The sequence below is a fragment of the Terrapene carolina genome, unplaced genomic scaffold (assembly GCF_002925995.2).
Source record: "Terrapene carolina triunguis isolate 2854851 unplaced genomic scaffold, T_m_triunguis-2.0 Scaffold212, whole genome shotgun sequence".
Lineage (NCBI taxonomy): Eukaryota > Metazoa > Chordata > Testudines > Emydidae > Terrapene > Terrapene triunguis.
The window spans coordinates 6,549,794-6,565,322 of NW_020664563.1; the positions used below are offsets into that span (position 1 = coordinate 6,549,794).

General features: G+C 45.6%; 1 protein-coding gene across 4 annotated transcripts in view; it reads left to right on the plus strand.

Annotated features, from left to right (window-relative positions):
- Nucleotides 1–14,486, plus strand: part of LOC113407540 (protein-associating with the carboxyl-terminal domain of ezrin-like) — a 30,511-nt gene extending 16,025 nt beyond the window's left edge. For all 4 annotated transcript variants that reach the window (XM_026656160.2, XM_026656164.2, XM_026656161.2 and 1 more), the window contains exons 7-14: nucleotides 1,543–1,654; nucleotides 2,534–2,611; nucleotides 4,319–4,458; nucleotides 5,303–5,490; nucleotides 6,388–6,559; nucleotides 9,268–9,426; nucleotides 10,700–11,424; nucleotides 14,416–14,486. In XM_026656160.2, coding sequence (XP_026511945.1) covers nucleotides 1,543–1,654; nucleotides 2,534–2,611; nucleotides 4,319–4,458; nucleotides 5,303–5,490; nucleotides 6,388–6,559; nucleotides 9,268–9,426; nucleotides 10,700–11,424; nucleotides 14,416–14,478 — 1,637 coding nt within the window. In that variant the 3' untranslated portion in view covers nucleotides 14,479–14,486. The remainder of the gene's footprint in view (nucleotides 1–1,542; nucleotides 1,655–2,533; nucleotides 2,612–4,318; nucleotides 4,459–5,302; nucleotides 5,491–6,387; nucleotides 6,560–9,267; nucleotides 9,427–10,699; nucleotides 11,425–14,415) is intronic.
- Nucleotides 14,487–15,529: the final 1,043 nt, after the last annotated feature.

Here is a 15,529-nt window from a genome sequence, read left to right on the forward strand (position 1 = left end):
TATCATTTTCTTCTGAGTTATCAATGACTTGGAAACAGGTAATGCCATTTTTGACATAGAGTGCCATGCCCCTTTCCCTTTTGCCCACTCAGTCCTTCCTAAATGTGTTATAACCTTTGATTTTAACATTCCAATCATGTGACTCATCCCACCCGGTTTTAGTAATACCAATTAGATTGAATTTATGCTCATAAATGAGCAATTCCAGTTCATCTTGTTCGTTACCCATGTTCCTAGCATTGGTGCATAGGCAATTCAAGAATTTCTTCTTTTCATGTCCTTTGGTTTCTTGATTAATTTTGTTCTCAACATCTTGATTTTGTGCTATGTGCCTGTATCGTCTTTTTTCCCCTTCCCTTTTGCTATTAGCTTAACGCTTCCTGAGTACTTCAGCCAGCCTGTCTCCAAGGAGATTGGTCCCCCTTCTACTGAGGTGGAGGCCATCTGAGCTGTACAGCCCCTTCTTTCCATAGAAGGTGGACCAATGTTCCACAAAACCAAAACCCTCCACCACTTACCTAGCTTGAAGAATGAAGTTTGATATCCCTTCATTTTTATCCTAGCTACTGTAGCCATGGATGTCAAATAATCCTGAATCGTATTAAACTCTTTGCCTCAAAAGTAATTATTTAGGCACAGTAGGTGTGTGAGGGGAAAAAATGATTCGTTAGTGTTAAATTTGCTGCCTTTTGTCATTGTGAGCGCCCTTGTTCTTAACAATAAACTCTTATGTAGTGCTTATCTGTAGCTCTCAAAGCCCTTTAGAAAGGGGGTGAATATCGTTATTCCCATTATATAGATGGAAAAACCAAGGCAGACAAAACTGCAGTGACTTGACTCGGTCTCCCAGGGAGGAATCAGTGACAGACCCAAGTGTTCTGGCTCCCTGGACAATGCTCGATCCACTGGACCATTGTGCCTCTTATACTATTTATGCTCTCTCACAGCACAAGATCATGACTGCACTTCTTTGTAACACTCCCTATTTTATATACCTCTATCATGTCACCTTTTTCATCTGTTTCCTGAAGAATCCATTTTTATTATCTCTTCACATGGAAGTCTGTCCATGCCTATAATTGTCCAGCTGACTTTAATTATAATGACACCAAATAGAGCTCTTAGTTGAGGTCCTGCCTGTCTTCTGTAATAGGATGTTTGTAGTTGCTGCAGTGGGAATGTGATGTGTGAGGCGAAAGGAAGCTGCTCAAAAGAACCTTCTCTTGTCCTCTTCACCAAGCTTAGGAGAAAGTGTTCCCTTTAGAACTGGCTTTTTATACATTGTATTTTCCATGCTTACTCCCTAAACTCATCAGCACTCAGTGGCTAGATGGGTCAGGTAGGGAGGAGGTTGATGGAAAATGGCCTTTCTAAAAAACGGTAGAGGCTTATGACAGCTACTAAGCAATAGCAGTGGCTCTGGACTATTTTGCTACCCATCAGCACTTAAACAATAGTAAGTTTGCAGCAGAGGAAGGGGCAGTCTGAGTGTAGTCTGGACCCGGTGCTGGGAATGAAATCTAATGCTCGTTCTGGCTTCAGTTTCAGCGGATATTCTCTCCAGTTTTCAACAGACCTTGCACTGTACGCTGCTGAATCCAGATCCGAAGTGTCGTCCACCACTGTCCAGCTTACTGTCTCATGAGTTCTTCAGGTGAGGGAATGAATGCTTTGTCTGTTTGGCTATAGCTCCCTGTTCCTCACTTCTGTGTTGTTGACATCACTCATTTCATTTTGAAAGGTTGTTGGTGGTTCTTTGATGCATGAAGTGCAAACATAATTACCAAGCTCACAGGCATGTTGTCATGTGGGATCTTTGACAAGGAGACTCCTTAAATTCAGAAGTCCTCATAGCGGGCTGTTGAATTATCAGCAAGATGGTTGAAAGAGTGACACTCCCGTGCATCGCAAATGTTATCTCCCCTACTTCATGCTAGGTGCTGATGGAGGGCTTAGAAGACAAGGCTGTTAGAGGTACCTCTATCTTAGATCCATCTTGACTTCCAGTCTCTACAGACCTACAGTTGCCATCACCTAAATACGTTGCTGCCTTGGGGTAGTGTTATTGGCCTGTTGTGGGAATTTTCTTTTCTCATCATAATTTGGGTATCATGCTCAAGAGATTGCAAATGTACTATTGCTCAATTCATACTGTATATAGCTGCATCATTCAATTCCAGTTGTAGACCAGCAGATTGAGGAAATTACTCTTGGTTTCAGTCCAGCTTCTAATGGACAGATGTCCAAATCACATAATTGCTTTCACCGGCCTCCTTGATAGCCTCGAGAGAGGCTAAGAATGGAATGGACCATGGAGACTGAATCCCCCTGCTAGAAGTGGTTGCAATGGGGGCTGAAGCGCACGGATGCAGTGAGGAATGCAAGAAGCCCAAACTGTCATTCTGATGTTCCCAGTCCAATGTCATGTGACTTGTTACTCCCCTTTCCTCCTCCATGTGCCTGATTAATGCAAGATGTGATTTTCTTGAATCTCAAGTTCCTGATTCTTAGCCTTCTTTCTTTTTATGGTCAGAAATGATTTTCTGGAAGTTGTGAACTTTCTGAAAAGTTTAACCTTAAAGACTGAGGAGGAGAAAACTGAATTTTTCAAGTAAGTGAAAAGTTTTAAGAGCTTTAACCTTTTGTGGAGAGCATTTATTGCGGTGGGAGGGGGGGATGACTTTGTCATGTTCAAAATGGGATCTCAGCAAGACTTTAAAAGGTTTATAGCTGGGATGATACTTCCTCTATCTGTGGATCTCAGTCTCTTACACAGAACATCACCGATGTGTTCTGATTTTAATGTAATCTTATACAAACTCCAAGAAGATCCATTGTTAGCGTTGAATAGGATATACCTGCCACCACCTTTGCTGTGTGGTTTGATTCCGAACAACTAATTTTTCTTGGAAATGGTATCTACACAATTTTCTATGTTCAGCTGATCACTCTGGTTGTCACTCCAAGAAAAGTAAAAACCATGTGTAAACTAGGTGAGTAGCAAGTACTTTCATTGCAGAGATAATTGGTCCCGTTGTTCCCTGGGAATGAGCTAGAAAATGTGGACTGTGGTGGACATGGTTGTCTGAAATCTCAGGTGTATTTTAGAGGTGTGATTGGATTCTCTATGGAAACTTAGGCAAAACCAAGGACAGAAGTTTTCCCTTGGGTGGTAGGCTGTGAAGACAAACCAGGTTGTATATTGTCCACTAGCCACAATGGGAAATTTAGTTTAGTTTGTTCAGTACAGACAAGGAGAAGCATGACTAATTTAGCAGAAGGTTTTTTATTTAGATCCCACTTGGTCTACATGGCAGAACTTCCCATTTCCCCTTACTTCTGCATCAGCCATGGTGTCACTTTCAGGATATTACTATGCTGTAGCATCATGTTGCCATCGTGTGTGGTGGTGAGGGAAGAAGGGGTGTGGTATCATTGTAATGCTGCTCATTTGATGAACTGAATCCAAGACCCTCCTCCCATAACTAACACTTTTGGCACAACTAGAGCTTCTGAAAGATAAGACTGTCAGAATTTTTTTATTATGGTAAAATGTATTTTTCCCTGGCCTCACTCTTGGAAACAGCTGAACTCTTTTGGCTGGAATTTTCCAAAATCCAGCTGCTTTCAGGCCCACTTTATACATAGTAAAGAACCATTTAAAAATAATCCTGTACAGATCACTTCTGAAATACTTTTTGCCTTAGATTAAGGGAAGGTCTTCCTGAGTTGATGTCCTTCCTTGCACAGGAAGCAATCTTGTTCAGGCAATGTCCTGTTGAATAAACATACTTGTCTGTTACCGAGTGGCAGAAGGGCGACCCTTGTAATGTGTATGGGGATTGGGATGTAAGTGCATTTTAACTCTAGGGCTTTAACACTGTGATAGTTCATGTGAGCTCCTTGCTCTGAAACACAGACACAAACTGTGGTGATGGACAGTTTTATAAAAGACAGAAATATTCATAGTCTGGCTACAGAATTTGATTGGGGCTTGCTTGGCTGGCTGGCTCTGTCTGGTGTAATCCTTGCCAGCCAGTAGCTTGGCTATGAGGTTTCACAGGATGTATCCATTTCTTTATTATTTATGATTTTGTTTTGAGGTAGGGCCTATATTCCCCAATCAGTATTGGGGCTCCATTGTTGTAGGCACTGTACAGACACCATGAGATAACCCCTGCCCCGAAAAGCCCACAGTCTAAATAGAGAGGGAGGGGAAAGGGATATTTAATGGAAACTCATTCTGAAACCAAGTCATAATCAAATTTAAGAAAATAAAAAAAGTTACCCTCATACTAACTCCTCTCTCTCAAAACAGATTCCTGATGGATAGAGTGGCCTGTTTGTCAGAGAAGCTGATAGCTTCACGGCTGGTGCCTCTCTTACTCAATCAGCTTGTGTTTGCTGAGCCAGTAGCTGTCAAGAGTTTCCTTCCACATCTGCTAGGTCCAAAGAAAGGTGACTTTGAATATTCTCTCTTCAGAGCAAACACTTCCTCATTTGGGGTGAAATCAGAGGGGTTAGTTAATTTGAACAGAGGTTTTAATAGTGGTGTTTGTTTAAGCCAAGCAAGTACTGTAAGGTAAAGTACCAAAGATTGTCATTCCAGATACAGAATAATGGGAGTACCCCCGTCCACCAAACCTTTCATTGTTCCTTTGTCACATGCCTCCCGCGGTTGCTGAAAAGAGGATTAGCAATTGTCTGGCCGCCTTCCATGCTGCTATAAATGGCCCTCCCCAGGACTGTGGGGCAAGGGGCATTTCTTAGAGCAGCAGCTGTGTATACCTCCTCCTCCCCTCCCCTAGCATTCTTGCAGATAACAAGGCTGCCCCCTAGCTTGAGCTGTGGGAAGGCAGCAGGTTACTCTGCCACCTCGCTGGCATGGGGCAACTTCTTTCTCCCCAGGAGGCATTCACTCTCCCTTCTTTCCCCTGCTGGAGTGCTCTGTCTCTCTCCCTCAGTAGTTCCTGTGCCCTTTCTTTGCTCCCCCTCCTTCACAATTTTGCCTAAGCAGCCACAGGGACTTGTGTGCCCTTAGCTGCCCAGAGGGGTCACTGTCAAGCAATGCAAATCATTCCTGCCCCACCCATCTGATGTTCTGAGCATGCTAGCTCTGCAGCACTTCTGGCTCCTGCTGACCAAGAGAGCGTGGCATTAGGACTATGATTCAAACTGGGCTCCTCAGTGATAGACCTAAGCCCATAGGCCGCTGGCTGTGGTGACTGAGAGTAGCGTTAACTTGCAGCGAGTTGTCTCTGGTCTGGGAGGTAGCCTGTCCCATGTTCCAACTCTTCCCTAGATAAAACTGGAGAAAGTGAGACCACCTGCCTGCTGTCACCAGCCCTCTTCCAGACGCACGTCACTCCTGTGTTGCTGAAGCTGTTTGAGGTCCACGAAGAGCATGTGCGGGTGGTGCTGCTGTCTCACATTGACGCCTACGCAGAACTGTTCACGCAGGAAGAGTTGAAAAACATCATATTGCCACAGGTTAATGATGAGGCAGACAACGGGACTGGACATGGCGTATCAAGAGTGTGGGGATTCTGCTGCTGGGATGGCCTCTGTTGCTTATTACACGTAAAGATCTCCTAGTCCTGGCAACAGTGAAGCACAGTGCAGGCAAATTGTGTAAGCTTTCCCCAAATACCCAACTCTGCCAAATGCAGCTCAGCCTTGACATGCAGCTCCCTTCACTTATTCCAGGCCTGGCACCCATGCACCTCCTCACAGCTCAGTCAGTTCACCTCCATCCTGAGCTAGAGCCTTCCTTGCTAACCCAGTCCTGCCCCCTCACCCTAGCTACGCCAGGGTACCTCAGTCCTGATCTGGAGCACCCCTTGATATTCCAGTCCTGCCCCCTAACCCTAGCTATGCCAGTATTCCTGGAATATATAGATATTCCAGTGCTAGGATACCCCTTCTTCCTCCCCTCCCACAATTCATACACATCACGTTTGACTTATGACCTCCCGCTTATGACAATACACTGCCTCTCCATCCTATGCCACTCCAGTATCTCAGTTGTGGGGGTCTTTTGAGCAGAGATGACTGATCATTCTGAATTGTGCCAAATTATTTGCAAAGTGGTCCAGTGTTCACAAGGAGCTAGTAATGGGTGACCCTTTTTAACTGGTAACATGAATCAGGCTTTGAACCCTAGTGAGGAGTAAGGCTACTTTCCTACCCAGGGAAGTGATATACATATTGAATTTTGTTTGTCAGAGAGAAGATGACACTAATAGTGAGTTTCATAAGTGGTTATCCACATGATTGTCTAGATGAAAGAACAGCAGAAACATGCTGTAAACATCTTTAATGGAAGAGCTAAAGAAAGAACTGCTCAGATTCTTTGCTGTTTCTGATAGCTTTCTGGTCTTGTCCTAGGTGCTACTGGGCCTTCGAGATACCAGTGACTCTATTGTTGCGATAACGCTGCATGGCTTAGCGGTTCTGGTCTCTCTGCTTGGACCTGAAGTGGTTGTGGGGGGTGGAAGAACTAAGATTTTCAAACGCTCCGCACCGAGTTTCACTAAAACTACGGACCTTTCGCCAGCAGGTAGGTAAATGCAAAAAGAGTTTGGGATTGCAGCACAGTGAGATTGGTTTGTGCTGTCCAATCTTGCCTGTGCTGCTTGGACAGGGACTCTAGGGAGAGTCCCTCATGTGGATAAGCCTGTTAAGTGAAGGCCTCTTGCCCTCAATAGTGGAAAAAATGATCTGCAAAGACAGAACTGGGGTAACGTATTTAGCAACAGATTGTTCCTGCCACAAGCTGCTCCAGTGAGATGTAGAGGAATAAACCACCAGCGACAAAGGCACTGTTGAAAGACCACACTGGGAACAGCCATATATAAACAAAACCACAACTTTCCATTTTGTTAAAGGGACACAGCGAGGAGTATTAGTACTGTAACCAATCCCTCCTAAATAGTTAAAATTTCAGTCAGCTCTATGACTTTTAGTACAACATGGTATTAAATGGAGCAGTGGACCTTGTGTCTGGCATCTTGACATTTTAACTGTTTGTGATTGATCTGTTTCCCCCTTAATGGGGGGGAAGAAAAAGCAGAAGCTAATTGGTTTTGTCTTGATGTTAGCTGTAGGCCTTGTCTATACCTGTATTTCAGCCCTGCATAGCTACATTAACACAACCCCTCCGGCAGTAGGCAGTGTAGGCAATTTACACTAGCACAATTTACACTGGTGCAGCTTACCTGGCTTGGAAACGGGGGTTAGTCATGTGACACACTGGCACCCCACTATTCACCACTGTCATGTAATTAGGATATGTTTTGTACAAAGTATGCCTTGTGAGGTATCATCATTCTAAAAGTCTTGATCTGCTAGACAGTAATCTTGTTTGATTGTATGTGCTATCGTCATATGTCAAGTTATGAAGTTTGGCTATGTATGTGTTGAAACATGTTGTGAGGTTGAAAACACCCACAAGCAGCCTTTCAGGTACAACAGTAAAAAGGCCAAACAATGTTAATGGCTCATTGAGAAAATGCACACAAGCACAAGGATTACCCCAGGAACTGTGTACAATAGAAACCTCTCAGAGATAGCACTACACAATGGGAACTGTTTGACCCAGGTCACAGCAAGAGAGCTTTCCAGCAAATGGGAAGAAGATATAAAAGGGGGACAATGATATCATGATGGTACCTCACTCCCCCTACAACAACACATCTGGAAACACCAGAGGGGCAAGGACTGAACTGGGGGAAATGATGGTCCCAGGCTAGAGGGATTTTTAGCCTGTGTCTGAAAACCTGGGAAAGCCAAGGAAGCTTGTGCCTTAAGAATCTGCCAGCCTGTTTATTGCTCAGGGTGAGCATTTGCTAATTCACATCCTACCTATTTAGTGTGTTAAGCTCAGTTTGTGGTTTTGTTTATTTACTAAGGTAATCTGCTTTGATCTGTTTGCTGTCACTTATAATCACTTAAAATCTATCTTTTGTAGTTAATAAACTTGTTTTGTTTTGTCTAAAACCAGTGTGTGTGGAAATTGTAACTTCGGGCAGAAAGCTGTTGCATATGTCTCTCCACATTGAGAGAGGGGGTGAATTTTATGAGCTTACGCTGTACAGTTGCCTGTGCAGCGCAAGACAGTATAATTTTGGGTTTGCACTCCAGAGCAGGGTGCGTGCCTTAGCAACTGGGAGGTGCCTTACCTGAGCCTTCCCATGCAGAGCTGATCTGAAGCTGCAGCTGGGTGTGTCCCTATCTGTATGCTGATGAAAGAGCAAAGTTGGAGGGCTTGGCAACTTATCACAGCACCACAGTTTGAAAGGGAGCCCAGGCTGGTGGGTCAGGCAAGCTCAGTGGTACCCCAGTTCCAGGTGGCACCCCGGAAGGAATCCGTCACAAGCCACACTGATACAAATCACCCTGTACTGGTGTAAAGTGTGTTACATTAGGGGACTGCATTTGTGCAAATACACAAGGTGACAGAAATCACAGTATGGCGCTCTGCCACCTTGAGTGGTGGCTGGACCTTAGATAGAGGTTGTTGAGCTTGCTATAGCCTTGGCAAATAGACCTGACTCTTCTACCTCAGGCAGAAGAGACTCCAGCTTTTAAGATCTAGGGGTCCAAGGCCCAGTCCCCGCTGCTGCTGATCCAGTCAGGGTTTAGTGTTACACAGGCAATGCCATAGTGACTGGCTTCATTTGCACCAGTGCTGGCTGCCTGTTGCTGTGTGCTGAAACACCTCAATCAGCTGGTTCCTGTACTGAACAGCAGACTGGTTTACGTCACAGCCTATGAGAGGCAGCTGAGAGTTTGCTTTGCATGTGTATGGCAGGGAAAGAGGCGCCAAGGGAGGAGATAACAACAGGAGAATCCCTGTGGAACCTTGTGACTCTGACCTGCAGAGCAGAAGCTTGTGTTGGGGAGACAGATGGTTGAACAAACACTGTTCGCCATCTTAGATGCATGGTAATAGGACATGAATGGGGCTCATATTACTTTCACTTCATTAAAGTGCAGTAATGGCTGCTGCGTTCACCCAGGGGTCTGCAAAGCACCCAGACCTCACATGTAGAGCCCAAGTACATTTTACCGATTCAAGGGCTGCCTTAGAAAGTTGCCAGGAATCTGAAGACCCAGCAAATTGCAGAAAATGGAGTAGATTGTGGGCCATCTTGGGTTTCATCCTAGCAATTGAATGTAATGAAGATCTCTATTGTGCCTGTGTTCTGAGCAGAGCAGCAGCTATTGAGTGAGTGTCCTTTGTGTTTTTGCTTTGTATCCCTGCAGACTCCCCAACTCACGTTAGCAACCAGAGAAGTCAGCTCTCCCAGCCCCTACAGAACAACTCTTCCAGTGTGTTCCCCAAGTGCCCCATCGCTGGAAACGTGTCCCTCAGCAGCGAGAAACATGTGCCAAGAAAAGACTCTCAGGTGGCCTTAAAGACAGGTAAACCTCCAGAGCTTTCTTACTGGAGCAGTCCTTGCTACTAAACACTAATGACGAATATCCTTTTTGGTGGTAGCACAACAGCGCTGCCTCCTGCTGATTTGAAATGGCTACAGAGGTGCCATTTTCAGTTGAGTGACTCACTGCCATATGTACCTGACAGGTAAAGGAGCTAGGAAATGTGGGGAGTGGAGAGTACAGAGGAAGAACATAACACAATGTTTAGGAGAACAGTTTGTATGTTTAACCTTTGGAAAGCTAAGTACTGGAGGGGGGCTCTCCATGCTTGATTTGCACGGGGATGGATAGAAGATAATTGAGAAGACTGAAGTAAACAATGACACTGCTGGCAAACTGAGCAACATAGATACGTACCCATCATGGCATGTCTGTTTGCCTTTGCGCTCTGGCCCTTTTATGTGCCCTGACCTTCCCACCCCATAGCTAGGTAGGTGAGCAGCTCCAGCAATGAGCTGAAGGCTGTCATGACTCACTAGCGAGTTGCAATTGGCACCATTCATATACTTGCTGCTTCCCTGTCTTCAGCAAGCTGATCCAAAATGTCCATCTGTGTTTCAGTTCTCCTTTGCCTTTGTCCAGTAGCAACTCAGCAGGCCCTGGGCACTTGCTGGTTAGATGTTCCAAGCTTAGGCTAGGTCTACACTACCCGCCTGAATCGGCGGGTAGAAATCGACCTCTCGGGGATCGAATTATCGCGTCTCGTCGGGACGTGACAATCGATCCCCGAATCGACGCTCTTACTCCACCAGCGGAGGTGGGAGTAAGCGCTGTTGACGGGAAGCCGCGGAGGTCGATTTTTGCCACCGTCCTTACAGCAGGGTAAGTCGGCTGCGATACGTCGAATTCAGCTACGCTATTCGCGTAGCTGAATTTGCCTATCTTAAATCGACCCCCGCCTGTAGTGAAGACCTGCCCTTAGTAACCCTCCCACTGTAGGCAGGAAGCTGGTCACTGCTTCTGAGGCAGAGGCATTTCTGCCCTGCCTTCCCTTCTCTTTTAGCAGCACTTTGAAGCATCAGTATAGATCACTGGTGGAGACAAGGCACTGGGCTATGTGGAGCATTGTTCTGATCTAGTGTGACTGTTCCTGAGCAGGCTGATTTTTCAGGCCAGCAGGCTGGTGTGGTGTTTCCTTAGTGATAGAGTTAGGGCATCGTCGGAGTTCTAGGTATAACTTACATTCTCAGTTTTATGGGAAAGGCACAATTTAGCACCATCCAAAACAGGTGTGTAATTCCTATGTCTTCCACAGTTGAACAAGACCCTCAGCTATCCCTGAATGGAGATCCTGCTGCGATGAATACTGTGGGAAGCAGCAGGAGCCCTTTGAGCACTTCTGAAAAGCCAACAGAGGAATGGCCAGACTGGAGCGAGTCCGAAGAGCCCAAGACTCAGAAAATTGTGAACATACAGCTCCGGCCTATGGAGCCACATGGCAGCACTGGGCCCTATGTTGTTGATCATAATGTGGACAAGGAACCCTCGGACAACTTTGAGCCCAGCAGCCCTGCTCCTAAACTGTTCTCAGGAAACAGCCTCAATGCTACGAGAGCTGATGGAGTCCAAGTGCAGAGGCCACTCCCTGGTGCCCTTCAGCCGAGCAAAGAATCCAAAAGCTTCAAACCCAGTCCTCCCCCAATGTCCAGCCCTGTGAATTGCTGGAGCAATGACAGCTGGGACCACCCAGACCAGCTGAGAGAAACAGCATTCCTGGAAAGGTCTCCCAAGTCTCCATGGGAGTCTGGCTTAGGAGAAGAGTTCACAATCCAAGTGAAGAGGAAACCAGTGCGAGATCCTGAGTTGGACTGGTTTGCTGACATGACCCCTGATATTAAACCATCTGCAGCTTTCCTGATTTTACCTGAAGTGAGGACAGACTCGGTTGTTCTTAGTCACTTAAGTGCAGTTTCCAGTGGAGAGGAAACCTCCCAGATAGTGCAATTTTCATCCAAATTTGCAGCAGCTGAAGTCACTGAGGTGAGAATACGGCAGGTTGGGGGGATTATATTGAGTGATGTGGTAAATTGTAGAAGGAAAAATGCATTTCAAGGGATGCAAAAATGCAAGCAGGTACTGCACAAACCTGCCACTATGCCTCAGTCCTTAGCAGCTGGGTGTCATCTGTGCAGTGCTGGCACAGTGCATGCTGCCTCAGCAGCTTCATCTAGACAGTGGATAACATGGGGGAGAGGAAGGAGTCTTTGCAGGTGAGGAAACAGGTGGACATCAGTTGACTGCTGTAGAGGTGCTGAATGATGCATCTTGTCAAGCACTATGTCAGTTTGATCAGCTCTTGTAGCTGCAGATGTGTGATAAGAGGCACATGAAACTGATTAGTACAGTTTGGGTAAACCTGTGGCCTTTAAAACAAATAGGCACAGTGGCTTGAGGACTAGGAAGGGGATATAAACTTTTCCTTCTAGTTCTTGAGTTCAGATCCAGATAGGGGCTGTTTAGTGGCCTGTGTGAAATATGATTGGCCTAGCCCAGCTTCTACTAGACAGGTACCTTCAATGCAAGTGTGACCTTGTAGGTTCAGTGGAGTGGCCAAAGATTTGAAGAGTTGGGAGTCTAAATTCCACTCTCAGCTGTAGCAGTCCTGCTACAACAGCTGAGGCACATTGTGGGGTGCAGCGTGAACCACATGGCATTAAATGGGATGTTTTGCTTCTGGGACTCTTTCATTAGTTATGTAATCCCTTTTAAAAGATAAACCTACTATAAAATAGGAGGGGTGGGGGGGGGTCTATGCACCTTGCAAATGAACTCCTCCTTCTAAATGGTTTGTACGATCTGAAAAGAGGAAAGAAACAGTTTGTCCACGATAGCCAGTGGTGCTAGAAACCTGCGCATTTCTGTAGGGAGTTGTAGAGTGGTGTGTAATCCTGGTTTCTGTCATCACGTGCCTGTATAATGTACCAGATAGATCAAAACAAAGTCCTAGGCTGCTTATTGAACTGGGCACATGACTTGGAAGTTCTGATGGATTGTCGCAGAGTCCAAGGACTGCTGCTATGTTCTGCAGCAGTGAGGGACAGGGTTATGGCTCTGCACATGGAACAGTCTGCTTATCTGACTGAGTCCTGGGCTGTGGGTGCTCCTAAGAAGGGGCGAAGCAGGAAAGGCTATTCTCCCTCCCCAAACAGCCTGTGTCTCTGAAATGGAACAGCGTGACCTGTCACAGCCAGTGGTAGTGCTATCGGAGCTGAGGGACTGAGAGGCTGCCTTGCAGGACAAAGCACAATCACTGTCAGTGCTAGCAGGAAAGGGAACATCCCCCTACTTGCCACCAGAGCATGCAGGGTATGGAGAGAGGGAGGTGTATAGAGACCCCTTCCTCTACAGCCCTTTGGAAGGGAGGAGCCCTCACCTCCCTTAGAGATAACAGTTCCTGTGTTAATAGCATGTGTTCCTCTGCTGAGTGATATGGCTAAGAACAGGGGGACTGCTGCTCTTACCCCACCTTGCTGCCATAGTACTTTACTCCCATTTGAGAGTCACAGCAGGGACAGAGACTGGTTTTAAACCATTGTTTGACTGCAAAATACCTGACTCTCCTATCTGTGTTAAATAATTGATCCAGTGCTAGCTTAACGCACACCACCTTTGGAAACCACTGCTATCTGATGTACTGATATGCCCCCCCATAGTATCTGAGCACCTAATGCAACATCCCTCGGAGGTAGGGAAGTGTTATCAGATAGAGGTTAGTGACTTGCCTGGGTCACGCAGGGAGTTGATGCTGGATCTCCTGTGTCTCAGGCCAGTGCGTGGCTGAACCACATGCAGCACAAGGATTTTATTTTAGTCAGGGGGGAACAGTCTAAAAGCTGACCTAACTAGGACAGGGAGAACAGGCTTCACGGGGAGGGCTATTTTAATCTTAGTGCAGAGCTCCATGGTGGCTCCTCACAAAACTGCAGGGAAGGGATGTATTTATGAGCCAGGCATCACTGTGATGGGCATGGCCATTGCATCCGCTGCACAGCCTGGCTCAATGAGCTAACCCTAGTGCCTGTCTGTAGCGTATAAGTTCCTACCTCTGGGGTGGGAGGGTTCAGGTTCTTAGAATGATGCACAGAACTTCTCTGCAAAGCTGTTTTACCAGAGCTTTCCAGGGGGGATTGAAACCTCACCCAAAGTGACATTTTTAAAGCAGCTGATGTTTTAACTGCCTACCAAAGTTCCCCCTTAATGCAGTGTTTCAAGTGCTTCATTTGAATTGTTCTGGGAGGAAGAGATGGCTTGTTTCTAAAAATAGCACGATATTTGCTTATTTTCTGGTACCAGAGGGAGTAAATTATTAGAAGTGGGACAGCTGAGCTCTGCTCAGAAAAAAATATTGTCACTACAAGTACCTGTGGGTGCTCAGTGTAGGCAAAGTACAGACAGGTCTGGTCATTGATCTAGGTAAGTAGGAGCTGGTAACCCCTTTTTATTTTCAGCCCTAGTAATATTTTATTTAGGCCACTTACCGCTTCATCTACTATGTCTATATAAAGATTTAATGGGGGATGCTGGATTTGGAACTGCCTGGGGTTTAGGGTGAGAGCTGGTGGTAGCCCAGCAAACCTGACACTCTTGTTGAGTCTGCTGAGGTGGTTTCTAGTACTAGTGGCTTTGGGGCAAGGACTGTCTCTCTCTTCCCCCTTACCAGGCCCTCACAGAAGGTGTGCATGGCATTACAGCACATTCATTTTGCTGCTGCTCCAGCCAGTAACTGACCAGCTGTGCAGTTTACTCAAAGGCCAGAGGATTACCAAAAACCTGGTTCAGGGAGGTAGAACTCCAACAACTCTCCGCCAGCTGTGAACCAAACAGGAATTCCCCAGGAACAGGGGGCCCCATTGATGTCTGGCATAGTTCTCAGGGGTTAGGTTAATGTATCTATTTTACATGGATGGATGTAGCTCTGCATGACTGTCATTTGGTGTGTTCTTACTGACACAGTTTATGTAATTATTCTAGGCTGAAACTGCAGGCTGGGGTGAAGAGGAAGAGGTGAACTGGGAAGATGATACGAACTGGTGATGGATGGGGAAAAAACAAGGGCGGTCTATGGCCTATTGCTTCCAGGATGTGTTAGATTATTACCTCACCAACGCGGCAGGCGAGAGCCCAATGCAGCCTATCTTCCTATACCAGGATGCTCCTTTTCCAGCCTGTGCTGAAGCCATATGTACAAGTGAAGTGCATAGCCCTGGCTAGTGGAAATTGGAATAGCTTGAATGGTTTGTGTGTTGGAGCTGAAAGAGTGATTTATACTTTTCTGTTTCAGGAATCATCACTGCTCTGGAAAACTCTTGAAAATAAATGAAAATTGCATTAGTTCAGATAAATTTTATTAATGTTTGTGCCATTTCTTTTTATTAGAAAAATAAGCCACATGGGAGGGGCTCCTTTTAACTTTTTAGATGCAAACTGCAATGATTTTAGACTGTACAGTTTACTTGGATGACCTATTTATTGCTGTTCTACCAGAATGAATGGCTAGGTGGGTGCAGTGTGCTAGGAGACCATTACAAGGAAAGTGTGTTTAACACAAATTGTATCATAGCTCTAAATTCACTCTGCTCTTTAACCTGACCAATAAAGATTATTTTCAAAAGATCAGTACAGTGTCCGAGTGAAACAGCAGCTCAGGTGCCTGACTTCTCCATGAGAGAATGGAGCCTTGGTTTTTAAAATACACTCAAACTATTCACGCATTCATTGTTAACAATTTAATACAAAAGTGTCTGTCTCTGTAGATGTAACGGGGACAATTACAGTCCATTTTCTCTTTCAAATACCTTATTACACAAGCCTGTTAAGCTTTCCCTAGTCCAAGTTAGAGCAGCATATGAAATCAGCTCTTTTACACAGCATGGAGTCAGTTAAATTCAACATCTTAACCCTTCCAAAAAAGTTAACACATTCAGGCACATTAAACACAACACTATTTACAGTGGGTGAATCAAAATCAGGGTGTTTTGTAGAAGGGTATCACTGGTAACTCCCCTTATTTTCAGTTTGTTCGTTTTCCAGCTGTGAGCTCCCCCAGTGTTAAGCCAGTGCCTAACACCTTACCGTACAGTGTTTC